Source organism: Erpetoichthys calabaricus, chromosome 10, assembly GCF_900747795.2.
Source record: "Erpetoichthys calabaricus chromosome 10, fErpCal1.3, whole genome shotgun sequence".
Classification (NCBI taxonomy): domain Eukaryota; kingdom Metazoa; phylum Chordata; class Cladistia; order Polypteriformes; family Polypteridae; genus Erpetoichthys; species Erpetoichthys calabaricus.
The window spans coordinates 13,457,413-13,483,859 of record NC_041403.2 but is presented as its reverse complement, the minus strand read 5'-3'; the positions used below and the strand labels follow the sequence as shown (position 1 = coordinate 13,483,859).

The window sequence follows — 26,447 nt, the reverse complement described above, 5'->3', positions numbered from 1 at the left end:
TTGAAATTGAGAGTGGAGTGTTCCCACTTTAACTTTACTAGGGAAAATATTGACTTCACTGAGATGTCTACAAACAAAACTTTTACCCATGGAGATGTATAGTCTCTTCTGCAGGGTATGATGTCACTAGGGGCAGGTTTAGAAGGACTGACTATGATGACACTTTTATGTGAGAATCACTTTACTTAGACCTTCTGGTCTCCTCTGAAGGGCATTAGTAGGGAAACAGTTGGTTAAGTTAAGTGGGAGATGCAAGATTTTACAAGTAGACTTCCTTTACAGCTCAGATGTTATTTAACATACTCTGTAGCACTTTCCCACATAAACGGAATCAGGCCCATGGCCAGCAGCTATGCAGACTTCTCTTCTCCATACATAGCTGGTGTTTGGACAGGTGAGCTCCAAGATCCTTTGTCCTCCATTAACCTCTAGAAAGTCGCAGGGCTGTCAAGATCCTATGAACGTACTACTAAACTCCCTACCTGCCAAGCTAGTCTTTCTTTGAAGTTGGCTGGTATAATATTCCACTCAGTCTTATGACTTGAACACCAAGCTGATTCAAGAACACACAGGCATGAGGGCCATCTGTGTAAAGATCAGCGTGGGTGGCCAGACAGCAGTAACTCTCCAGTCAGCTACTTCGTTTTGCATAGTCATAGGTCATAAGCTTTAAAATTAAACAAAACCTTTTTCCTGGTCTCACCTTTGGATATGAGCTGTTGAGCGGCACAGCAAACATGCTGCCTTCCCCAAACACATCAGCCCAGTTCCTCTGGCAGGACTTCATACGATTTTTGAAATGATATTCATTGTCAGGATTGAATGCCTAAAACAAAAAAAGAGGCACACTGAAATGGCCTGCCTATGGCAATCCATTTTTGTGAAACCATACAGCATACTTTGTGTTAAATGCTGCTACTAAATAAGGTTAGGACTGAAAAACACAAAATGATGGACTGAAAAAGACCAGATGAGAACATGCAGCTCCTTTGCAGGCTTTGTTACAACAAAACAAAAAGATCAGGGGTGATCAGCGATAAGACACAAAACTGCACATCAACAGAACAAAGCCAAAGGATATTTCAGAGAATTCTACTCAGATAGTATCACCTACCATGGTTAGCACTGCCATTAAACCGACGGGAATGGGGTCCTGCTTCACTCGTTCAGCCACCAATTCCACCAATAACATAAGCATGTTGTAGATGCCTTCATGGATTTCTGTACCCCATTTATGAACGGCACTTGACGTCAACAACTGCAAACAAGGAGATATGTTAAAAAAGTGTCTTATTATATAAGAAATCAGAGGAGCTGCCAGTTTGTTAATGGTTTTACTATGAAAGGTTGGCAGCATATGAAGCTTTCACTAATTCTAGTGAGATGGCACATATACTGGTGGCCTATGTTTTGCCAAGCTCATAAGTTTCCCCCAGTGAATATGGTATAAATGAAGGCTGAAAACGTCTTGCAGCACATTTTACCACTGTAATGTATCCCAGCAACCACAAATTGTAACATTTAAGATATTAAAAAGCTGAAACACAAGTTCTGCTCTGTCCCACCTGCCCTGTTTCTCCATACCTTCTTCAATGCTTCTGGCATACATCTATCCATGAATCTTTTGCAATTTTCATCGGCATCTGCAAGACCTGCAGAAAATTGCAAAAACACAGTGACAGGAGAAGGTAGCCCTGCTGTTGGCAGGTGAGAGCCTGGTATAGTGCCCACTTACCAAGTCTTGCCAGGCACGTGGAAGCTATCAGGCACTTGCCCAAGGATTCCTCCCGTTTATAAGGAATGGACCAGTGGTCTGTAAACACCCGGCTTTCCAGCTCATACAGATTAGTAGTGGGGAACTCTATGTTGCCACCTGAACAATTGCCATTCTCATCATTGCTCTTCTGGAAAAAAAACAAAAAAAAAAAACAAAACATGACAATACAGATTAGATTCAGCAAGGCTTTCAGCTATGTGTCTAGCTTGAAACATTTTGTGTGTGAAGAAACACAGGTGCATTAGCACATCCAAAACAAGCACGTCACTTATAAGGTCAGACTGCAGCACCCTACCATACTGGCAGCATTAGCATCCAAACATAATAGGAAAATCGCACATTGACTGTGATGACAAATCAAGGGTGGCTATCAATTAGCATGGGTTGTGCCAAAGCTAATCAATTACCTTCAACCATCCTTTAAGCACTGGTAGCAGTTATATCAAAAACCAATATACTGAAAAGATGGAAGAGTCGAAGACACATCTAGGCATAGTCAATAGGTTCAAACTCACAACTAACATTGGGACTGCACTAACAAACATGAGTTACTGAATGTTACAATAATGTGCCAGTAAATTAATGAAGACAGGCAGGCAGATTAAATCCATGCACATTGCCTTAAACTTCTAAGTTAAATCGAGCAATGACTGATCATGAATATCCCTAATAACAACAAATAAAACTGCCTCACCACTTCCCTGTAGTTTTGTGAGGACATCAAGTGCCTGCTAGCAGCATGTATCTGATAAGTGATGGAAAACCAATCCTTTTTTCTCTGTCAGTTACATCAGAGCAGCTCTTGTATGCTTATTGATATCAATCACATCTCAAATGGCCAGAAGGTGGTATGAATGATGAGAGCTCAGTCCTGATCTCTTCATTAACAAGGGAAACAGCAGAAACTGGTTCTGCAACAAGCTTTGCGAAAACGTCACTAAAAGTTGTTGTGCATGCAATTTTAAAACAGTGAAACACAAAACATATTAGAATGAGGTTTTTTTAATGCTTTTCTGGAGTGGAAAATAATGAATATTACTCTTTATGGGTTAATCTGCCATCTCCTTCTTTGGCTGCCTTCCAACAATGCCTCTATCTTCCACAGCTCCTTCCACGCAGCTCCCATGTGCTAATCTGCCTCATATACAGTGTATCCGGAAAGTACTCACAGCGCATCACTTTTTCCACATTTTGTTATGTTACAGCCTTATTCCAAAATGGATTAAATTCATTTTTTTCCTCAGAATTCTACACACAACACCCCATAATGACATCGTGAAAAAAATTTACTTGAGATTTTTGCTAATTTATTAAAAATAAAAAAATTGAGAAAGCACGTGTACATAAGTATTCACAGCCTTTGCCATAAAGCTCAAAATTGAGCTCAGGCGCATCCTGTTTCCCCTGATCATCCTTGAGATGTTTCTGCAGCTTCATTGGAGTCCACCTGTGGTAAATTCAGTTGAATGGACATGATTTGGAAAGGCACACACCTGTCTATAGAAGGTCCCACAGTTGACAGTTCATGTCAGAGCACAAACCAAGCATGAAGTCAAAGGAATTGTCTGTAGACCTCCCTCAAGGCACAAATCTGAGGAAGGTTACAGAAAAATTTCTGCTGCTATGAAGGTCCCAATGAGCACAGTGGCCTCCATCACCCGTATGTGGAAAAAGTTCGAAACCACCAGGACTCTTCCTAGAGCTGGCTGGCCATCTAAACTGAGCGATCGGGGGAGAAGGGCCTTAGTCAGGGAGGTGACCAAGAACCCGATGGTCACTCTGTCAGAGCTCCAGAGGTCCTCTGTGGAGAGAGGAGAACCTTCCAGAAGGACAACCATCTTTGCAGCAATTCACCAATCAGGCCTGTATGGTAGAGTGGCCAGACAGAAACCACTCCTTAGTAAAAGGCACATGGCAGCCCGCCTGGAGTTTGCCAAAAGGCACCTGAAGGACTCTCAGACCATGAGAAAGAAAATTCTCTGGTCTGATGAGACAAAGATTGAACTCTTTGGTGTGAATGCCAGGCGTCACGTTTGGAGGAAACCAGGCACTGCTCATCACCAGGCCAATACCATCCCTACAGTGAAGCATGGTGCTGGCAGCATCATGCTTTGGTGATGTTTTTCAACGGCAGGGACTGGGAGACTAGTCAGGATAAAGGGAAAGATGACTGCAGCAATGTACAGAGACATCCTGGATTGAAACCTGCTCCAGAGAGCTCTTGATCTCAGACTGGGGCGACGGTTCATCTTTCAGCAGGACAATGACCCTAAGCACACAGCCAAGATATCAAAGAAGTGGCTTCAGGACAACTCTGTGAATGTCCTCGAGTGGCCCAGCTAGAGTCCAGATTTGAATCCGATTGAACATCTCTGGAGAAAACTTAAAATGGCTGTGCACCGACGCTTCCCATCCAACCTGATGGAGGAGGAATGGGCGAAACTGGCCAAGGATAGGTGTGCCAAGCTTGTAGCATCATATTCAAAAAGACTTGAGGCTGTAATTGCTGCCAAAGGTGCATCGACAAAGTATTGAGCAAAGGCTGTGAATACTTATGTACATGTGATTTCTCAGTTTTATTATTTTTAATAAATTTGCAAAAATCTCAAGTAAATTTTTTTCACGATGTCATTATGGGGTGATGTGTGTAGAATTCTGAGGAAAAAAATGAATTTAATCCATTTTGGAATAAGGCTGTAACATAACAAAATGTTGAAAAAGTGATGCGCTGTGAATACTTTCCGGATGCACTGTATAGTCTACCTGCGCATTCACGCCACCAATTTCACCTCACTGCTCATTTGTGGTTAGTGGTAACTTCATCTGTGCTTACCTTCCAAACTCTGTAAGCAAATCTAAACCAGGATCCCTCTGGGGGGCTTGCCAGCAGCCACATATCTAGCTCAATGGATATTAGTAATGGAGTGCCTCCAAATTATTTGCAGGTACAAAACTCCATCATCACCATGCTTTTGCACATAGGAAAAGGACTATACATGAGATATAAAATTTGCCATTGGCCCATACTTTTTCAAGATGCAAAACCTACACATTAATTTCAATCTCAACCATCACTACTCATGTACTCTTGGGAAGCTGAAGCCCTACAAGATTTCTTTCCTACTCTAATCTGTGTAAGGAATCCTGCCATTATCAGCAATCCTGTATAGGTAGGGGTGGAGAGAAGACACACTGTGCAAATGCCATGGAAATGAAGGCACCACAACCCACATCCTGTCATTTTAAAATATTGCACTCACCAAAGAGAGATACAGGTGGAGGCATAACAAAGTGCTTCTTGCTCTAACAAATATCTTGGAGCAGGAATTAGGTAAAAAAAAAAACCAGCAAACTCTGGGGACAGTAACACCTTCAATCCAGATCATCAGAGCAGGGTAGAGATTCCTTGCCTCAAGCAACATCCTTCAGAAGGTGTAAAAGTGGGAGAAGAGGTCCTGGCAAGGAAATTGCAGTTCCCACCAGTTGTTCAACATCCCAAAGAGCGGATGGTCAGAACAGACAGAGAAAATCATCATAGGGTCAAATGTCTGGAGGCTTGGCTATTCTCAGTTGAGGCTGGATGTAGAGGATTCCCAACAAAAAAGACTTGTGACATGCTTATGGCCTTGGAATCGTCAGTAAAGGAGAGAAAGACAACAGCTAACAGGCTGAATGAGGCACCAGAATGAGTCTATTTGGCTATGGTATGAAAAGGTGAAGAAGACCTAGATGTCAGGAGCTGATGGGCAGTGATTTGGGCAACACTGCCAACCCACCAACTGGAGGGGGTTATGGGTAAGGGCTAAAACACATGAGAAATGTTGGGCACCTTCTGACAACATCCTCTACTATTCAAAAGCTACTGTCGCTCAGGAGAGTGACCGAGAACTAGGCATCTTACGATGATGTTAGAATGTGTAAATGGAAAGTCCAGTGACTGTATACATGTCTGAGTTCCTCTTGAGATGAAAATGATTCAGTGAGTAATCCATAGTCAACTATTAATGTTTTATATCAAAAGTAAAACAAAGTAATTGAAATGTTTATTTATTTAATGTTTATTGGCAGCTGAGGCACCTGAAAGGAAAGTCTCATCTGAAAAAATTCTTATGACAATTGCTATTTACTTCTTCAGACTTTTTGTAACATATACATTAGATGGTGTACTTTCTGGCAGGAATCCCATGGAATCATCTGAAACTGGAAGCCGGAACTTAGCAAGATGTCAACAGGAAGACTTAACTTAATATTCTTCAAGACGCTACTAGGAACTTTCACAACACTAAATTAATAAAATTATTCAGATGGACCATGCCACTAGATGTTAACACCATCAATCACATAAACCCACTGCTGATTTACTAACAAGCCACCAGCATTTCAAAACAAAAGTGATGAATAGTCAGTTTTTCCTCTTTTAGCATATGTCTGGTATTGTTTAGAAAGACAGAAAGAAAGAAATTTGACTGAGGAAGGCAGTCTGTTGCAATAAAAACTGTAATAGAGGTAAAACTTATGGGAAGCATGTGTGGCAAAAGTTAAAGTTGAGGTTAACATACAAAGCATGCCTGACAAAGTGATTGACTTTGTCCCAGTTGGAAGGGGGATAACAAAAAGAAAAAAACACAGCTGCCCATTTTACAGTTTTAAGCCAAATAAAATTAACTTACTGACTTAAAAACACATATTTGCTACTTTGTACTGAAATAAAAATGCTTACGGAGATGCAAACCCAACTAAGCTGGATCCATACTGGAGATTCAAGCATCTAGTATACCAGACCTGTATCTTATCCACAAAGGTTATGAGTCACAGATCTCAATTGCCTACACTTAAAAAGAACGTTTGATACAGATATAAAGTTTCTCATGCAGGAAAAAGTGGAACGACTGGTCCACTGAAGGAAAACCTTGCCTGTCAATGAGAGTGATAAGCACACCCTCAAAACCAGTTTTAGTACCGCATGAAACTTTGATATTTCTTTGCATTCCCTTGTATCCTTATAGCCAAAACTGACAAGGTGGATGTTTTTTGTAATGTGAATTAAGGATAATAAATGGTGGCACGGTGGCGCAGTGGGTAGCACTGCTGCCTCGCAGTTGGGAGATCTGGGGACCTGGGTTCGCTTCCCGGGTCCTCCCTGCGTGGAGTTTGCATGTTCTCCCCGTGTCTGCGTGGGTTTCCTCCCACAGTCCAAAGACATGCAGGTTAGGTGGATTGGTGATTCTAAATTGGCCCTAGTGTGTGTGTGGGTGTGTTTGTGTGTGTCCTGCGGTGGGTTGGCACCCTGCCCGGGATTGGTTCCTGCCTTGTGCCCGGTGTTGGCTGGGATTGGCTCCAGCAGACCCCTGTGACCCTGTGTTCGGATTCAGCGGGTTGGAAAATGGATGGATGGATAATAAATTGGTCCTATGAATATTTGTGTGTGTGCGTGTGTGTGTGAGAATCAATGGGCCCATGATAGACACTCCAGGGTGTGTTGGCATCATTCTTGTTCCCGATGCTAGAGGGATGGCCTCTGGTCCCCCCAACCTTAAAGTGGATTAGGCTGGTTAGATAACGCACAATGGATTATCTGAAACAGTCTATTATTAGTCATTTCTATTAAGTAGTATTATTATGTCCACTTTATACATTTTTTTAATGTTCCAAACCAGTTGGATTTTAAGTTCAGTCCTTAAAGTATCTATCTATCTATCTATCTATCTATCTATCTATCTATCTATCTATCTATCTATCTATCTATCTATCTAGTGACACCTATGACTGCAGGTTTTTATTCCAACCAATTTGACAAGCTGCATGCCATTCTAACATTAAATTGATCTGTTTAGCTATGTGGCCTACAAATATTTCTTTGAAATTCATAAATATTTGTGCTCTTTACATTAGCTTTAAATGTTGATATTTTTTGCCATTTTCTTTATAATTTAACCTATTCTATTGAAATTACATTCTCAAATGTAACTACATACTGACAACAGATGTGTAACCTGTTTTAGAAGGGTAGCACAGCTTAAGTAATCAATGCAGACCTCAGTATTGATATTTGTAGCTCACCATGCAATGCATATGTCTCTGTTATATGCTATTTGATACATAATTTGTTAAAGCAGTGTTAGTACTTGTAACTCTCCAATTGCTGGAATGACAAATGCAATGCATTTTATTACTATACAATGTTTGTTGTATACCATGTGTTGGAATGATAGAGAAACAGCAACCAGGTGGACACACAAACATTTATCCTTTTATTAAGGTGGACTTCCAATGAGCAATATTATGCAAAAATATGGAACCTATAGCAGAAATAAACTATAGCATCTATATGATAATAATATACTACATAACAACCAGGTTTATGAGAAGAAAATCTTGCTAAACCAGTCTTTTAGATTTTTTGACCAGGCAACTGCAATTGTTGATAAAAGCAAAGCATACAAAAGAACTGAATCAGACTTTTAGAATTTATCTTCAGTATCACACTGACTCAAAGGCTTTTTGAAACTATGAGCTGTAGGCATTTCAGGTAACCTACAAAACTGGATCTCACAGTACAGATAAGAGGTGAATGAAGTGGGGGAAACTGTGGCTTTTGTCAGGAGTCGTATGCATGGATTGTTACTTTTTCTGAGTTACATTTATGACATTGATTCCAGTAAAATTAGCAAACTTATGAAATTTGCAGATGACACTAAACTTCAAAGAAAGGCGGACGACTGTGGAGGCAGTAAAAAGAACTCAAAAAGACTTGCACAAGTGTCAGAACAGGGGGAACACGTGGAAAATGGAGCTTAATGTAGAAAAGTGCAAAGTGTTACACATGGGTAAAAGGAACATTAATTATAAATGGAAAATGGCAGACAGTGAACTACTTGAAGAGACCTCTGAAAAGGATTTAGGGGTTTATGTTGCGACAGTGTTTCCATTGTCTAAGCACCATGCAGAAGCAATTGAAAAGGGTGATTAGCATAGTCCATATATGGTTGTTTAAAGGTGGCAACTGGGCACATTGACGTACATATATTTACAAGATGACAATGATTTATAAAGATATGTTGCATTTGATGTGTGTTCACCAGGTTTAATAAACAAGATTTTTTGGGTTTGGGCTTTGGACATTTTCATGTTCTTTGGTATACTTATGTTTTCATGCTCAAATCCATGCAAGTTTTACAACTGAGATACCTGGGGTCTCATGTAAAACACCTTGCGTAGAATTCACACAAAAAAGTGGCATACAGACATAACTACAAATGAGTGTACTCACAAAAAAAATTCAGATGCATAAAACTGTGCATAAGCAAAGTTCTACACACTTTACCCTTATAAAACTCAAAATGAATTTTAACACACATGCACGAGCCTACAGCCCCATCCCAATGCCTCCCAGAATTTCACATATATGCAAATCAATATAAACAGCCCCTTTCATTCAGTGTTTTCTTAAAAGACAATGGCAAAAGCATGTGTAAAAAATTAAAATTTTAGCAAAAGCGAAATGGCGGTCCTACTCTGATTGGAAGCAAAGAAAAACATACTATTTGGTGGCTTAAGTAGTGGTATATGCAACAAAAGGAAATTGATGGAGTGGCACAGGTACTCAAAAGTTCAAGTTCAGAAACTTGAAAAAGTGCCTGAAATAAAAAGAGAAGTGGACAGATATCAAAGTCGGTTTGAAAAGGAGAGTTTCAGCCCACCGTCCGAGTGTCAACACCACTGGAGAAAGTAGTGGAATTTCAGGGCTCACAGTTTGAGCAGCGACCTGCTGCAGTTGTTGGTGACAGACTTATATATAGGGCTGGGTATCATCACTGATGTCCCGATTCAATTTGATTCCGATTCAATATCGATTTTATCCTGACTGAATTAGCATGCACCAACACATTTGAAGTGTTGATTTGTTTAGAGATTACTTAACCATGCGTAGAGAACATTAATATAATGTGACACATTTCAGTAACACTTTATTTGAAGTGCTTACATATTGACTTCATAACATATGCATAAGAATGGAATGGCATTTAAGAATAAATACTTGATTAGTAATGAACAGTTAACATCGGTATTTAGAAGATGTGGAACAAAATATCATCCATTCATCCATCCATTTTCCAACCCGCTGAATCCGAACACAGGGTCACGGGGGTCTGCTGGAGCCAATCCCAGCCAACACAGGGCACAAGGAAGGAACCAATCCCGGGCAGGGTGCCAACCCACCACAGGACACACACAAACACACCCACACACCAAGCACAATTTAGAATTGCCATCATTGCTCTTTTTAATCTTTTTGACAGCATTGCACAGAGAGTGCCTTAATCTGTGCAGTGCAGATCTCTGCACAGTACTCACAGTACCAGTGTAAAAGCTGGACATGATGTCCAGCAACTTCATGGGGATCCCGCAAAGTCTCAGGATGTCCCACAGGACAGTTTGATCAACCGAGTCAAACATTTTAAGAAAATCAACAGAGGCTGCAAAGAAACTGACGATATTCACATGTGTGTTCGATGAGAACACTCAGTGTCAGGATGCTGTTGATGGTAGACTTCTTAGGTGTAAAACCAGACTGTTCTGGTCACTGGTAGGTAAGCAAATGATCACAGATCCTATTGAGGATGAACCTAGTAAGGACCATAACAAGCACTGACAGCACTGTTATCACCCTGTAGTTGCCACAATCCAGGCGATCACCCTTCCCTTTCCACAGAGGGACAAGTCCCCTTTTTCAGTTTGTTGGGATAATGCCAGTCTCCCAAATGGAAGCAAAGATCACTGGCAATGGCAGGAGAATAGCCTTACCACCAGTCAGGAGAAGTTCACCCTGGATACCACTGATCCTGCAGGCTCTCCTACCCTCGGCTGCTTCACCACCTGTGCAATCTCAATGAGATTGGGTGCTTCACAACTAATTAGAGGATCAGCTTCAAGAGCCATGGATCCAGAGATGTCCAACATCCTAGCTGGAGGATAAGCTTTAAACAGCTGTTCAAAGACACAGCGGGTCACAACTGCAGTGTCATCCATAAGGACTGTTCCATTACCCACTCTGACTGCGACTCTCTGAGGAACAAATTTGAATGTGCGTAATGCTTTTCGATTCCTCTATAAGCAGGATGTGGGTTACTAGATGACGTGTCACTTGCTCACAGATTCGTCTAACAAATGCCTCCTTATCTGTCCTCAGTGCTCCTTTAGCCATCCTTTTCAGTTCCCGGTGCAGACAAGAGTTGCCGTCAAGCTGTGCACTGTGACTCCTCCCGATGATATCCAGGGTGCCCTGCAAGATGAAATACCTCCATCTGGGAACACTGGCAATACAAACACAACCTTCAGGATCTTATCATGGAAGGCCTCCCACATCACATTAGGATTGGCAGTTGTACCAAAGTCTGCAAGTTCCTCACACAAACTGCATGCAAATGCATTTGAAACAGCCTGATCTTGGAGTCTGGCCAGGTCCAGCCTCATTCTCCTTGTAGGTGGTAGCCTACTGGACCTAAGCTGGACCTTCAGAGTAGGAACAACAAGTCTTTGGTTGGAATTTACAAACTAGGCACTTGTATAGACCCTGCAGTTTTGTAGGAGCCTCCAGAGTCTACCCATGAGAACTGGGATTGATCTCCTTCACTGCACCACTTGTACTGGAGTACTAAGTCCAACGATGTGGCTCAGGGTGCTGGAACCAGGACCTAACAATCCGCAGCCCTTTACCTTTTGCAAAGTCAAGGAATATGGAGCCACTTTCACCATGGTTGAGAGACCCATGGAGACCAATGCAATCCTATCACAGCCAGTGGTCGCACTGAAGTCACCCATGACCAGAGGAGTGTCACCTCGTGGGCACCCATCAACCACTGAGCGCATACAATGCGACAAAAGACAAGGGGCTAAGTTTTTCCCAGTTGATTCTGGATTTCGTCAGGGGTGTGTTCTTGCTTCTACTCTGTTCAATGTTTGCATCGACTGGGTGCTGGGCAGGGTCATGGGGTCCAGCGGCTGTGGGGCATCCGTTGGTGAATAGAGAGATTCAGTGATCTTGACTTTACTGACGATGCTGTGATTTTCACGGAGTCAATGAAGGCTCTGATTGGGACTCCTGAGAAAATGAATGAGGAGTCTGAGTATCTGTGCCTGAAAGTGACCTAGTCAAAAACCAAGATCCAGGCCTTAATGATCTTTTGGAAACAACAATCAGCACGGTGTCTAGTTTGCAGAGAAAGTGTTGACCGCATCGGGAGGTCTACTTACATCGGCAGTGACATTCATGTCTCATGTCTTAGGGGCCTTGGGGTCTCTGGAAAAGGGTGTGTGGCGCTCCCCATAACTCTGTAAAAGGACGAAGGTCCAAGTCTTTAGAGTCCTGGTGCTCCCTGTTTTGCTATATGGATGTGAGACATGGACGCTATCCCGTGACCTGAGACGAAGACTGGACTTCGGTACCATGTCTCTTTATGGAATCCTTGAGTACCGTTGGTTTGACTTTGTGTCAAATGAGCAGTTGCTCATGGAGTCCCAAATGAGACACATTAATTGAATTGTGAGGGAGCATCAGTTACAGTATAGCAGTACGGCCATGTGGCGTGATTCCCAAATGGTGATCTTGCTTACAGGACACTCATGCTGAGGACATGAGAAGCTGGACCAAGCCAAGTGGTCGCCCATGTAACACATGGCTGCAGCAGATAGATGGTCATTTCAAGGTGGTGGGACTGGACTGCATGTCTGACTGGAGGGTTGCCATCAGGTATCCCGAGCTCTTTCATTGTGTCCTGGGTGCGGCAATGAGTTGTACCAGTGCATGATCCCTAACCTGACCTGACCTAACAGCACTGCACTCATTCAGAATTCACCATAATTTAACGAACATATGTATCGCCATATCAGAATGCAAACATATGGGATTGCTTTAATACAATGCAATGGCATCTACTTTATAAAATATCTATATCATATTGTGAATAATACTATAAGAATTAAATATTGCTTCTTAAGTTATAAATTGTTATTCAATAACCTGTTCATGTGTTATGAATCTCCATGTAGACACCCTTCAACTAAACTCTTAGCCAAATTTATTCCCATATTGGGCAATTAAAATAACCCTGAATTAGTCCAAATTAAAGAAACAGCGGGAAGACTTGTTTTTCTATAATTCTCCATTTACTCACTTGTAGCAGTTGCATTAATCAGTCTCAAAAAATGTGTCCTCACTGTCCTCAGACAAGAAACGCATTTTAAGATGAAGATCTAGGGGTGATGCTTCTTGACAGCTGCATTGAATGAATGGAGCGTAAAAGAAAAAAAAAAAACGGCCATCACGACTGATAAGGCAGCTATTATAGTGCTACTTCAAGTCAACTGCTTTGAACACAAGCTATCTTTTGCATCGTAACCTCACAGTCAGGGCAATAGTATGATTCCTTGGAGGATTTTCTTTCTAGACTGATCAGCTTTTGAACAGCACACTGTGCATGTGCGATTGATACGAGCGTCACTTTCAGATTCATCAGAATCACTTTTGATTTCACTGTCCATTTCAATTTCAAAACATGTTCGTTATCAAGAACATGCAACACCTGGGCTGCTGAAAAACATTTCTTACGAGAAGGCATTATGAGGCTAGGAGAAGTCATGGCAGCACTGTTTCTTGGTAACACTCAGGCCTATCACTTATGCAAGACACACCTATATCATTTCCCGAGCAGCACTCGATACCAACGCTATTGGCACTTTTACAGCCCGAGTAATACTCAAGTCTAACACTTACACAAGATGCATCTATACAGTTGCCCGAGTGATGCTTGGGATTAATGCTTTTAGGACTGTTTTTACAGCCTGAGTGGAGCTCGGGCCTAATACTAAGGAGGTTAACAGGCGCATTGGTGACTTCTACTGGACTGCACGCTAAAAACAAAGATAAGCAAAAATCTGCATAAAGTAATTGCACAGGATAGGGATTCGCAAGATAGATATCGAATCGTTTGAACAAAAAAAAAAAAAAAAGATTAATTAGAAAATCAATATTTTTACCTAGGTATACTTACGTATCTCGCCACAACATTACTAAGATGCATTTTTGCATCACAGATATAATTTGCACATTAGTAGAGTGGAAATTCTTTCTATTAACATAGGCAAATTCATTCTTGGGCGGCACGGTGGCGCAGTGGTAGCGCTGCTGCCTTGCAGTAAGGAGACCCGGGTTCACTTCCCGGGTCCTCCCTGCATGGAGTTTGCAAGTTCTCTCAGTGTCTGCGTGGGTTTCCTCCGGGTCCTCCGGTTTCCTCCCACAATCCAAAGCCATGCAGGTTAGGTGGATTGGCAATTCTAAATTGGCCTTGGTATGTGGGTGTGTGTGTGTGTCCTGCAGTGGGTTGGCACCCTGCTCAGGATTGGTTCCTGCCTTGTGCCCTGTGTTGGCTGGGATTGGATCCACCAGACCACCCCCATGACCCTGTGTTCGAATTCAGCGGCTTGGAAAATGGATGGATGGATGGATGGAAAATGGATGGATGTAAATTCATTCTCTGAAGGTGCCTTTATAGCAATGTGCACATAGTCTATCACTCCTATCACATTTGGTGATTTGTCCACTCAACCACAGTGTAAAGAAATCTTATATATCTGGATGACAAGCTGATGATACCATCCCATAGAGCTAGCATGGCGCAACTCAGTGATGACTGAGAAATACCCGATCGGTCAGCCAGTTCATGTTGAAAAACTCCTGTGATTAAAAACTCAAGGGTGAACAAAACTTGCAAAGGAACAGGCACAGCACAATTCCTCAAAGTCTGTCTTTGTAAAGTGGGCCCTAGTTCAGCTCACAGCCCCAAAAGGATAGCTGTTGGAAATCTAAATTGACTTAGAAGCCAGTCATCATCATGGGACAAAAAAATTAGTATGATCTCTAAATATGCACTCTCTTCTAATGCTTCCATTTGCGAAGTCTTCTAACAATGCTAAAGTACCCATGGTAATTGGATTAGTTTGGCCATTCCATACACCACTATATTGTTACAGACTGATTACACTCAAGTGCTTTAAATTTATAAATGATATGTAATTAAATTCTGTGTATTTGATTAAACCAGTGTCATGAATACAAATATTAAAATAAAAATGAAAACACACAGAAACAGTAGCACTGCTTTGATGCTGGGTGCCACCCGTTTATAAAACCAATCAGAAATGTGCATACACACAGTCTGAGGCTACCGTGAAAATTGCGTGGCATTTACCCCAAGTTTAGTTTTTATACATGTCAACATGAGGAAATGGGTGTATGCAACATGTTCCTTACACTACAAAAAAAAAAAAAAAACAGCAGCAATAGATGCTGTGCATAGGACAACAACCAAGTGTATACCAGGATTTATGGACATCTCTGCTGTGACAAATTAAATCTTTTTAGTTATGAGCAGAGAAGACTGTGTGGGGACCTCATCCAGGTCTTCAGAATCCACAAAGGCATTGATAAAATAGATCTAGCAGTATTCTTTCAGCTTAAAGGATGAGTGAATCACATGTTCAAGGACAGCAGTGAAAATTAAGGGGAACTTCATTTAAGACTGAAGCCAGGAAGCACTTAATGCAAAGAGTGGTGTGAATCTGGAACAAACTACTATGACATTAGTTGAAACAGAGACCTACACAGCCTTTATGAAGGGTCTGGATGAAATACTGGGAAAGCTTAGATATTAGCTAAACAAACAAGCTTGACGGACTGAATGATATCCTCTTGTTTATCAAATGTCTTATGTTCTTAAGTGCAATGAAGAAACATGCGTGCAACAACACTGAATAAAAAAGGGAGCAACAACTTCAGTGCCACTTCACTAAGAAATGTTTCTAACAAATTAGAAAACAAGTAAATATAGCATTGAAGCAACTGATGCCATTTAGCATTCAGTGTTGTCAGCATTTGCATACAATAAAGTGAGCAAATTCTACAGAAAAGACTGAATTAAAAAGGAAAATTCAAGGAGAACTTAAACACTAAATGTTCTGACAAACACAAAAAAAAGGGCATGTAAGTAAAAAATGAGTAGGAATTATGTACCAATTGTGATACAGGCTGCTGTGAAAACCTGCAGCCACAAGGGTCCCACAGGACTAAATAATAATTCTTTACATTTATATAGTGCTTTTCTCACTACTCAAAGCGCTCTCCACACAGGGAGCACCCGGGAAGCGAACCCACAATCTCCTTACTGCAAAGCAGCAGCACTACCACTGCGCCACCTGTGAGGATGGGAATTTGGGAGCCACTGTGTTAAACTGATCCGGTCCACTCATTCCACTTGACATGCGCTACATTATTATGAATTGAGTACAAACACATGTTATATTAAGCCTGCACAATGCATCTGACACACAGTGTGTCAAAGTAGATTCTCTCCTCCTCTCTTTCTCTGACCAGCCCCATTACAGTCGCCCAGCCATGATGATTCTGAACAGCATTATCACAATGAAAGACTCCCGCTACTGGCCAACCCTAGTGTTCTGATAATTGTATATGTACAGTATTTTGTTTCATCTAAATACAAAAATATAAAGGACATTAAATCTTTCTGAGGCAATCATACCATATTTGCCTCTGAAATATGAATGGATTAATGCTAAGCCACTACATAGATGAGCAGTGACAGCAAGACTGCCAGGTGAAGAATGTAACAAAACTTTCCGGATACACACTTTTAAGATTTTTTTTTCTTTGAATTGTTACTATTTCATTAGTTTCACTTTTATTTCAGAACTTCTGTAAAAACAATATTTGGAATCCTTGGAGTCCCAATATTCTGAATCTTTTAAATGAGGTCAGTGAGACATGTGTTTAATGACATCCATCCATCCTCTTCCGCTTATCCGAGATCGGGTCGCGGGGGCAGCAGCTTTAGCAGAGATGCCCAGACTTCCCTCTCCCCGGCCGCCACTTCTAGCTCTTCCGGGAGAATCCCAAGGCGTTCCCAGGCCAGTCGAGAGACATAGCCCCTCCAGCGTGTCCTGGGTCTTCCCCTGGGGCCTCCTCCCAGTTAGACGTGCCCGGAACGCCTCACCAGGGAGGTGTCCTGGAGGCATCCTGATCAGATGCCCGAGCCACCCCATCTGACTCCTCTCGATGCAGAGGATCAGCGGCTCTACTCTGAGCCCCTCCCGGATGACTGAGCTTCTTACCCAATCTTTAAGGGAAAGCCCAGACACCCTACGGAGGAAACTCACTTCAACCGCTTGTATTCACGATCTCGTTCTTTCGGTCACTACCCATAGCTCATGACCATAGGTGAGGGTAGGAACGTAGATTGACTGGTAAATTGAGAGCTTTGCCTTGCGGCTCAGCTCCTTTTTCACCACGACAGACCGATGCAGAGCCCGCATCACTGCGGATGCCGCACCGATCCGCCTGTCGGTCTCCCACTCTATTCTTCACTCACTCGTGAACAAGATCCCGAGATACTTGAACTCCTCCACTTGGGGCAGGATTTCACTCCCAATCCTGAGAGGGCATTCCACCCTTTTTCGGCTGAGGACCATAGTCTCGCATTTGGAGGTGCTGATTCCCATCCCAGCCACTTCACACTCAGCTGCGAACCGATCCAGAGAGAGCTGAAGATCACGGCCTGATGAAGCAAACAGGACAACATCATCTGCAAAAAGCAGTGACCCAATCCTGAGTCCACCAAACCGGACCCCCTCAACACCCTGGCTGCGCCTAGAAATTCTGTCCATAAGAGTTATGAACAGAATCGGTGACAAAGGGCAGCCTTGGCGGAGTCCAACTCTCACTGGAAATGGGTTTGACTTACTGCTGGCAATGCGGACCAAGCTCTGACGCTGATCGTACAGGGACCGAACAGCCCTTATCAGGGGGTCCGGTACCCCATACTCTTGGAGTACCCCCACAGGATTCCCCGAGGGACACGGTCGAACGCCTTTTCCAAGTCCACAAAACACATGTAGACTGGTTGGGTAAACTCCCATGCACCCTCCAGGACCCTGCTAAGGGTGTAGAGCTGGTCCACTGTTCCACGACCGGGACGAAAACCATACTGTTCCCCCTGAATCCGAGGTTTGACTATCCGATGGACCCTCCTCTCCAGGACCCCCGAATAGACTTTTCCAGGGAGGCTGAGGAGTGTGATCGCTCTGTAGTTGGAACACACCCTCCGGTCCCCCTTCTTAAAGAGGGGGACCACCACCTCAGTCTGCCAATCCAGAGGCACTGTCCCTGATGTCCATGCGATGTTGCAGAGGCGTGTCAACCAAGACAGTCCTACAACATCCAGAGCATTGAGGAACTCCGGGCGTATTTCATCCACCCCCGGGGCCCTGCCACCAAGGAGTTTTTTGACCACCTCGGTGACCTCAGTCCCAGAAATGGGGGAGCCCACCTCTGAGTCCCCAGGCTCTGCTTCCTCATTGGAAGGCATGTTAGTGGGATTGAGGAGGTCTTCGAAGTACTCCCCCAACCGACCCACAACGTCCCGAGTCGAGGTCAGCAGTGCACCATCCCCACCATATACAGTGTTGACACTGCACTGCTTCCCCCTCCAGAGACGCCAGATAGTGGACCAGAATCTCCTCGAAGCCGTCCGAAAGTCGTTCTCCATGGACTCCCCAAACTCCTTCCACTTCCAAGTTTTTGCCTCAGCAACCACCAAAGCCACATTCCGCTTGGCCTGCTGGTATCCATCAGCTGCCTCCAGAGTCCCACAGGACAAAAAGGTCCTGTAGGACTCCTTCTTCAGCTTGACGGCATCCCTCACCGCCAGTGTCCACCAACAGGTTCGGGGATTGCTGCCACGACAGGCACCGACCTTCTTACGGCCACAGCTCTGGTCAGCCGCCTCAACAATAGAGGCACGGAACATGGCCCATTCGGACTCAATGTCCCCCATCTCCCTCGGGATGTGGGCGAAGTTCTGCCGGAGGTGGGAGTTGAAGCTACTTCTGACTGGGGACTCTGCCAGACATTTCCAGCAGACCCTCACAACACGTGTGGGCCTACCAGGCCTGACCGGCATCCTCCCCCACCATCGAAGCCTACTCACCACTGGGTGGTGATCAGTTGACAGCTCCGCCCCTCTCTTCACCAGTGTCCAAGACATGTGGCCGCAGGTCCGACGACACGACCGCAAAGTCGATCATCGAACTGAGGCCTAGGGTGTCCTGGTGCCAAGTGCACATATGGACACCCCTATGCTTGAACATGGTGTTCGTTATGGACAATCCGTGACAAGCACAGAAGTCCAATAACAAAACACTGCTCGGGTTCAGATGGGGGGGGGAGGGGGGGGAGACATTCCTCCCAATCACGCCCTTCCAGGTCTCACTGTCATTGCCCACGTGAGCATTGAAGTATCCCAGCAGAACAAGGGAGTCTCCAGAAGGTATGCCCTCTAGCACCCCCTCCAGGGACTCCAAAAAGGGTGGGTACTCCGAACTGCTGTTCGGCGCATACGCACAAACAACAGTTCGGACCCGTCCCCCCACCCGAAGGCGGAGGGAGGCTACCCTCTCGTCTACCGGGGTAAACCCCAATGAACAGGCTCCAAGTCGGGGGGCAATAAGCATGCCCACACCCGCTCTGCACCTCTCACCGGGGGTAACTCCAGAGTGGTAGAGAGTCCAGCCCCTCTCAAGGAGATTGGTTCCAGAGTTCAAGCTGTGAGTCGAGGTGAGTCCGATTATATCTAGCCGGAACCTCTCGACCTCGCACACTAGCTCAGGCTCCTTCTCCTTCAGAGAGGTGATATTCCACGTCCCAAGAGCCAGCTTCTGTAGCCGAGGATCGGATCGCCAAGGTCCCCACCTTCGGCCACCACCCAACTCACACTGCACCCGACCTCCTTGGCCCCTCCCATAGGTAGTGAGCCCATGGGAAGGGGGACCCATGTTGCCTCTTCTGGCTGTGCCCGGCATGTTTAATGACTTTGTACCATAATTCAGGATAGGTTTCTCTGTTTGGAATTTCAGCACAGACAAAACGAGCCACATCATCAGCAGTTAATAATTTTTTTTGCAAAGTAACCAATAAATGCATGTGAGGTAAACCCCGTTTTTGAAATTCTCTGACTTAAACTTCAAAGTCTTACAATAGTTACATACTTCTGACATATCACCTATGTTGTCCATATATTCGATCTCTACTTGCCTTTTCGTTATTTCGCCGAGTAATATTTTTTTTTTTGCACTAATGTGATGTTTACTGTCTTTGTTGTGGCACTGTCATTTTTATCTGCTTTCATTTTCTGTATCTTGCTCAGCATGTGTATCGCGCCTACGTTTTTTTTTAGTGTTTTGAATTACAGTTTTCATTATCTCTACCCTTCTCTGCATGTGTTTGGCCCCCTTGTTTTTTAACCTCTTTATGACATTTTACTTTGTTTTCTACTCCGTCTTTTATTTCTGACCTTGCTTTGTTCTGCTTTTTTTTCCAATGACACCTGGTCCATGGTGATTATTTTTCCTTTTTCGAGTAATAATTTCCGTTTGTTTGTGCTACTTCGATCTTTAAATTTGAATTTCAAGCCTTTTCGAATTTCACTGCTTTCATAATTTCTAACCTGCACTGCATGTGTATTGCGCCAACATTTGTGAACGTCTTTATGAAGTTCTACTTTGTCTTTTACTCTCCGTCTTTTAATTCTGAGCCCGATTGGATGTGCTTTTTTTCAATTCCACTTGTTTCGGGCTGATAATTACTTTCCTTACTTTCTGAATTTGCACGTAAATTATTCTTTTTCTTTTTGCATTTTTTTCTCTCCAATGCTTTTGAGTCTCTTCTCCGTGCTGCTTTCTTCTTTGCTTAGTTGTCGACGTTTCATTTATAACATATTGTCCTTATATGCTTTATATGCGCTGAGACCCTGGATCTGTGCGTGCTCAAATCCTTTAGACAACTGAATGTTTTTCTGCCTGCTGTCTTATTTGATATTGGTTGTAAGTAGGGCATGTCTTGCAAGAATCTCATGTTCTACGTCATCGCGAAGATGGTCCTGGGTCAATCTCTTGGCACAAAGTCTCATGTTTAAGGTCCCCATGAGACGCTCCATGGCCATTCTCTTTCATCTCACGGGTCTTTTAAGTGTCTTCCGTGATCTTAACGTGAAGATCACGTCTTGTCTCCTGTCTTTCTCTCCCAGGATTTTTTTTAAAATAGAGAGATATGTTTTGCCAGTAACTCATCTAATTTAGGTAAATAAAAAAACAATACAGTAATGATCTTTCTTAAGAAACACACTAATATTTTCCCCAGCAGAAAAAAATGTTATATTTAATTTGCGTGGCTGTAAATAAAGAGACAGATAAAAATGAAAGCTCTGTCATTTTGCCTATGAAACCACATCATGGACAGTCAAGCAAGTCACAAAGCACTCACCTACCAAGAAAACTAAGCATTCCATTATATCATCAATGAGGCCCTTGGTTCCAGGGACATAAGCCACTCTGACCACCATTTAAACCCAGAGTCCCTAAGTGAAAGAATCAGGACACCTTTCTATGAGACCATTTAAACAGCAAACCAAGCAATAAGTAAAAAAAAAAAATACATATTTCCTAAATGGAAAGAACATGGAATAAATAACCAAGTAGCCAGGTGGAGAATAGGACTTTTGTGACCTTCAAATCTCAACTTGACATTATTTTGGACATTCACAGTAAATAGTATGAACAAGTTTGTTTGTCCGAATAACCGGTTCTCATCCTCACTTTCCTAATGTTCTAATAAGCAAGGCAAAAGACACTAAGATATTTCAGTCATCCTCCCAGCACACCAAGTGGGACATCTAAATCAGGTGACATGTGACAGAAGGCTGCAGAACCACTGCTGGACTAATGTTACTTCAAAATTGAACTTGCTGAAAGCTCACAGCTCTTTTATTTAATAAATAAATACATGTAAAAAAATGCCACAATAAAAGAGATGTGATTTCCTAACCCAACTATCCTCATATATATGTACTCTGGTGGGATCACATTGCGGTTGCAGGGACCCTCACCTGCTGCTGAGCTTAGAATTCTGAATCTTCCTGAAATTTCCTATTAGGTCAATATCTGAAGTGCAAGGCAAATGTCACATCATACAGACCAGTGGAATTCCAGGGCAAGATTTCCTATTTAGTAGCTTTGGAGGCCATACTTGAAATAATAACAATAAACACAGGTTTATCATTCCACCACATCTGCCACCTAAAGTGGCATGAAATATACTGGGTCCAGTGTCCACTCCACTTGCATGTTTTTAATGTGATCACACTGTAGTGTCATTAGTCATGTCTCCTGAGCATTACTGTGTATGGTGTTGCATCATCACTAGTAATAGTGTATGCCATATAATGTTGTGTAAAAACAGCAGCATAAAATCCTGCTGGATTCAGCTTTCACTGAAGGAGTAGTTGTATGTTACAATATATGATAAAATACAAAAGTAATTTACAGACATAAGGAGGTGCACACTTTGGACTGACACAGCGCTTAAGATAGTCACCAGCACCGTCTACCCATCATAGGTGTGCATCTTGCCAGGGGCAGAAACTGCCTGAAATAGATGTTTTTTTTTTTTTTTATCTTGCTATCCAAAACACATCCCCAGACATCTCAGAAAGGGAGAAAGAAGGTAAACACTTGGACTTCTGGGAAGAAAAAAACATAACTCACTTAGTGAAGCACCACATCAATGCTATCAAATAAGAATCTGTTACAATATGAACAATGGCATCTTTCACTTCTATAGCTCAGGTCACGTCTCTGGAGTTGTGTCTAGGTGGCTTGGTTTGGACAAAAGGAGCAAAGGCTGGACAGCTCCACGCCCTCCAGCAAGACAACACTCAGACATTAAACACCACAACAAATACACAGCAACAGTTAAGTGTTAAAAGTCATTATTTTTTTTATCGTCATATTCAAATGTTCACAAACAATTTCATAAATGTCCCTTGTTCCCACTAATTCACTCCTAAATCTGAAATCCTGGCAATTTCTATGTGGTGTTTAGTTTCAATCTTGTTTTCCAGTTCCTCTCTGGATTTTTACATTTTAAAAAGTGCCTTGTTCTGTGGCTCAGATAGGTGTATGGGTTCATAATTATCCCATTTACATAGTACAATGAAATTATTACTGTCATGTGCTAGTCAACAGCACATTGACACTTATACTTCTAGCACACACACACACACACATTCATCAAATGCAAATTCTAAACACAGTGATATCAGTGGCACAGAGCAAGACGCTTGGTGCTGTGAAAAGCTTTCAAAGTTAACTTTTACAAATGGCCATTCATTAACTACACTGTTGCTACTACCTTTTATCAATTTTCTAATCTGCTTACCCAGGTAAGAGCTGTACGGAAAAGCTACTTCTTGGACAATAGTTATATTTTAGACTCTACCACCTTGTTACTGCTGTATTGGAATTCATAATGATGCACCAATTAACAATAAAGGATTGAACAATAACTTATTTTAACCAAAAGAAAAAAATTGTCCTAATGCATTAGTGTACTTGATTTTTTACACAGGTTCTTAAAATTCAGTAAGATAGGCAGCTAGCCAACATAATAAACACCTTACAAAGAAAGATCACTCATAATTATTCCTTATTCTGGACAATTCCAAAAACGGCAAATCATATTTTAAAAGATACTAAATATGTTACCAAAGTAAAAGCAACCCATTTTTTCTGACTTGTAATAATAATTTTATATATATAGCACCATTCCTGTGCTTAAAGCACTTAACAGAAACTCTTTGAAACAGAATAAGAGAAAATAAACCAGAATAAAGTACAAAAACACAAATATCACAAGAAATTCCTGAACAAATAGCATAATTTGTGATATAAACACTGAGCATCTGGACAAACAGAAAATGTCAACTGAAAGAAGAGACAGAATGTCAAGTTAAATACCTGCCTACATAAATGATGTTTAAGTTGTTTTTTTTTTTTTTTGAAAGAATAAATGGAGTCAGTTGATCTATTAATTTAGTGAGGTTGTTCCAAAGCCTGTATACTATATAGCTAAATAAAGGCTATGAGCCAACTGGAGCTGTGATAAAAGATTAAAAGTGGCACCTGCCAGTACGGAGTTATGGAAGTCAATGTAGGATGTAATAAAAGCAGGGAAACGTTTGTCAGCATCAGAAAAGGACAGAAATGGGCAAACATGGGATATATTACAGAGGTGGAAGAAAAAGTTTCTCAGTATGATCTATGTGGGTAGAATAAGTAAGGGAGGAATCAAAAATGACACCAAAGCAGAAGGTGGTGGTCTGATGACATCAACACCAAAAGTGGCTAAAAAAGATCTAATTTTATTAAGATGAGCTTTAGTGTCAAATACCAGGAATTTGATTTTGTTGCAGCTTATTTTAAGGAGTTATATTCCATCCAGGTTTTAAATTTCACTGAGAACGCTCTGATGAAGGTTTACTTTTAACACCGAAACAGATCCAAATATCATGCACATAAAAATGATAAATGTGGCCAAAGGGAAGCATGTACTGTAGATACATAACAGCAGAGGGGTGAGGATTGAGCCATTTGTCTGCAGAGGTTGACAATTCTGTATTGAACACAGAGTGTTAATAAGATGTTTACAATCAGCCTAAGCAATGACCCTCCATCAAAAACACATCACAGACCTCCAATGAATATTCACTATGAAATTCTCTAAATATGTATCACTACATTCAGGATGGCAGCATTTTACCATATAATGAAAAAACTGAAGCCGTGTATCTTAAAATGGTACATCCAGCAAACATTAGCTGTTGTGTTTTTACAGCCATGTGACAGAGCCAAAGGATAATCTTTACAACAGGTTTGGTATTTAAAGCTAAATACACGTTCTAGAACAATATGCCTTGACATCAACTGTACTTCTGAATACAAATCGGCGGATGGTGGTGTCCCCTGTCATTGTAGACCCTAAAGTCTCTTTCATTGCATTTTTTTTTTGCCTATTCAGCACAAACAACTACAGTTGCCTTTGAGATGCTATTTCTATGACAAAACTTCAAAGGGTATTACTGTAAAGTAATTGTTACAATTGTCGAGTACGCCCTCTGCTTCATTTATCTTGCCCTCCAATGCCAATATATAAATATGTATTTTGTATTCTCTGTTAGCTGTGTCTACTGCACCGATCACTTTCTTTTTCACATTCCGTGCCATCACATACCTGGTATGACTTGTCGCAGTTTTTTCGTTTTACTCAATTTCACGCCCATTACTGAATTCCACATTTAGCCAACTGATTCGTCTGTTTCTTTGCCCTCTGTAGTAATCTGTGATCGATCAGTCTTACCCCTTGATGACTCAACTGCTACCACGCTGTGCAGTGATTCGCACGCCTTCTGTCCTGACTTCCCCTCAGGCTGACCGTACTTAACTGTTCTTGCTGCTCTCCGCACGCCTCGTGCCTTCCTACCCGTTACCTCAATGTTATGCGTCCATTACATACAGTGTCCTTGCACCCTTGCTTCCTGCTCTGATTTCTGCAAAAGTCCCCGAAACGCCGGGGCTCTGTTCCAACTATCATGGGCCTCCGTTTAGGCTTCACGGACAACTCCATTTCTCGCCTCTGCTTGGACTCACCTCTCCGTCCACGACATCGTGATAGGCTGGAGGCGGGTCGAATCCGCCGCTCCCATTGCCTCCACGGCCGCGCCCGCCGCCTCCTCCTCCTCCGCCGCCGCCGCCGCTGTCCCCGTCGCTCCCTAAGCCTTGCCCGGGACCGCTCTCCATGGGCTCGTATGTGTAGCCGAGCCCGGGGCTTTCGTTGGTGAGCAGGGCCACCGCCTCATTAATGTCGTTCTTGGCAAGGCGCAAGGCTTTGCGGATGGCGACCGGATCCGGGAAGCCCATGCACAGCAGCGTGGTCATGTGCTGCTGCTCCTCCTCAGTCTCCATGGTCAGCGCTTAATCTACGCGTCGCGGCCCTCTAAGATGGTGGGAGTTGGCCGCAGAGACTCCTGCCTCTGCACGCCGCCATGTTTACAGTTCGGCTTCCCCTTCTGCCCGCCGGTAGCGATAGGCTGTCAGGAGTCGACGTGATGCCACGCCCACCAAACTCGGTGAGGGCGTCTTCGCGCGCCCCTAGGAAACTTTCAGGTCCGCCTGTACTCGGCATTGCCGCCCAATCAGAGGGAAGGCACATCCCGCTCGAATGCAGATCCGCCCAGATGTGTGAGGCACGCCCCTATGTATAACCGAGGCAGAAAGAGCACTAGTAAAGAGTACACGACTTGGACACGCCCCTGTGTCCGCCCTTAGCCCCGCCTTTAAGTGTTAGCACCTACAGCGCCAGAGGGTAAAGACGGTGACCTGAACTACTAATGAATTATCACGTAATTGTTAAGAAATATTATGATGTGAAGCAAGTACATGGTGGAATAAAATCACACGTGGTACAGATGCAGACTTCTCAGAAGACAAAGAAAAAAGGTGTCGGTCTCGCCTAGAGCTGGTTTCAGTTTTGCCCTTGATGTTGCTAGAATAGGCCCGAAACACGTGAAGAACGAGTGACTCAACTAAACGTCTATATACATTAAAAAAGAGAAGATCGATCCCAAGCTGACAAAAAATGTAAAAAGGTAAAACATAAGAAAGAAGACATAAACAAAAACATATTGAACACCAGTTAGTTGACAATCTTCTA

At 42.8% G+C, this 26,447-nt stretch overlaps 1 protein-coding gene across 3 annotated transcripts in view; it reads right to left on the bottom strand.

Moving 5' to 3' along the window:
• The window catches only part of usp24 (ubiquitin specific peptidase 24), a 78,429-nt gene extending 52,610 nt beyond the window's left edge, over positions 1 to 25,819 (bottom strand). The window contains exons 1-5 of one of the 3 annotated variants that reach the window (XM_051932682.1): positions 25,385 to 25,819; positions 1,736 to 1,904; positions 1,585 to 1,652; positions 1,115 to 1,258; positions 704 to 826 (exon numbers count right to left, since the gene is read on the bottom strand). In XM_051932682.1, the coding sequence (XP_051788642.1) occupies positions 704 to 826; positions 1,115 to 1,258; positions 1,585 to 1,652; positions 1,736 to 1,904; positions 25,385 to 25,699 (819 nt within the window). In that variant the 5' untranslated portion in view covers positions 25,700 to 25,819. Of the gene's footprint in view, positions 1 to 703; positions 827 to 1,114; positions 1,259 to 1,584; positions 1,653 to 1,735; positions 1,905 to 25,384 lie in introns of those variants that run through there. The other 2 variants (XM_051932683.1, XM_051932684.1) reach the window with 2 other exon arrangements.
• Between the last annotated feature and the right edge of the window lie 628 nt (positions 25,820 to 26,447).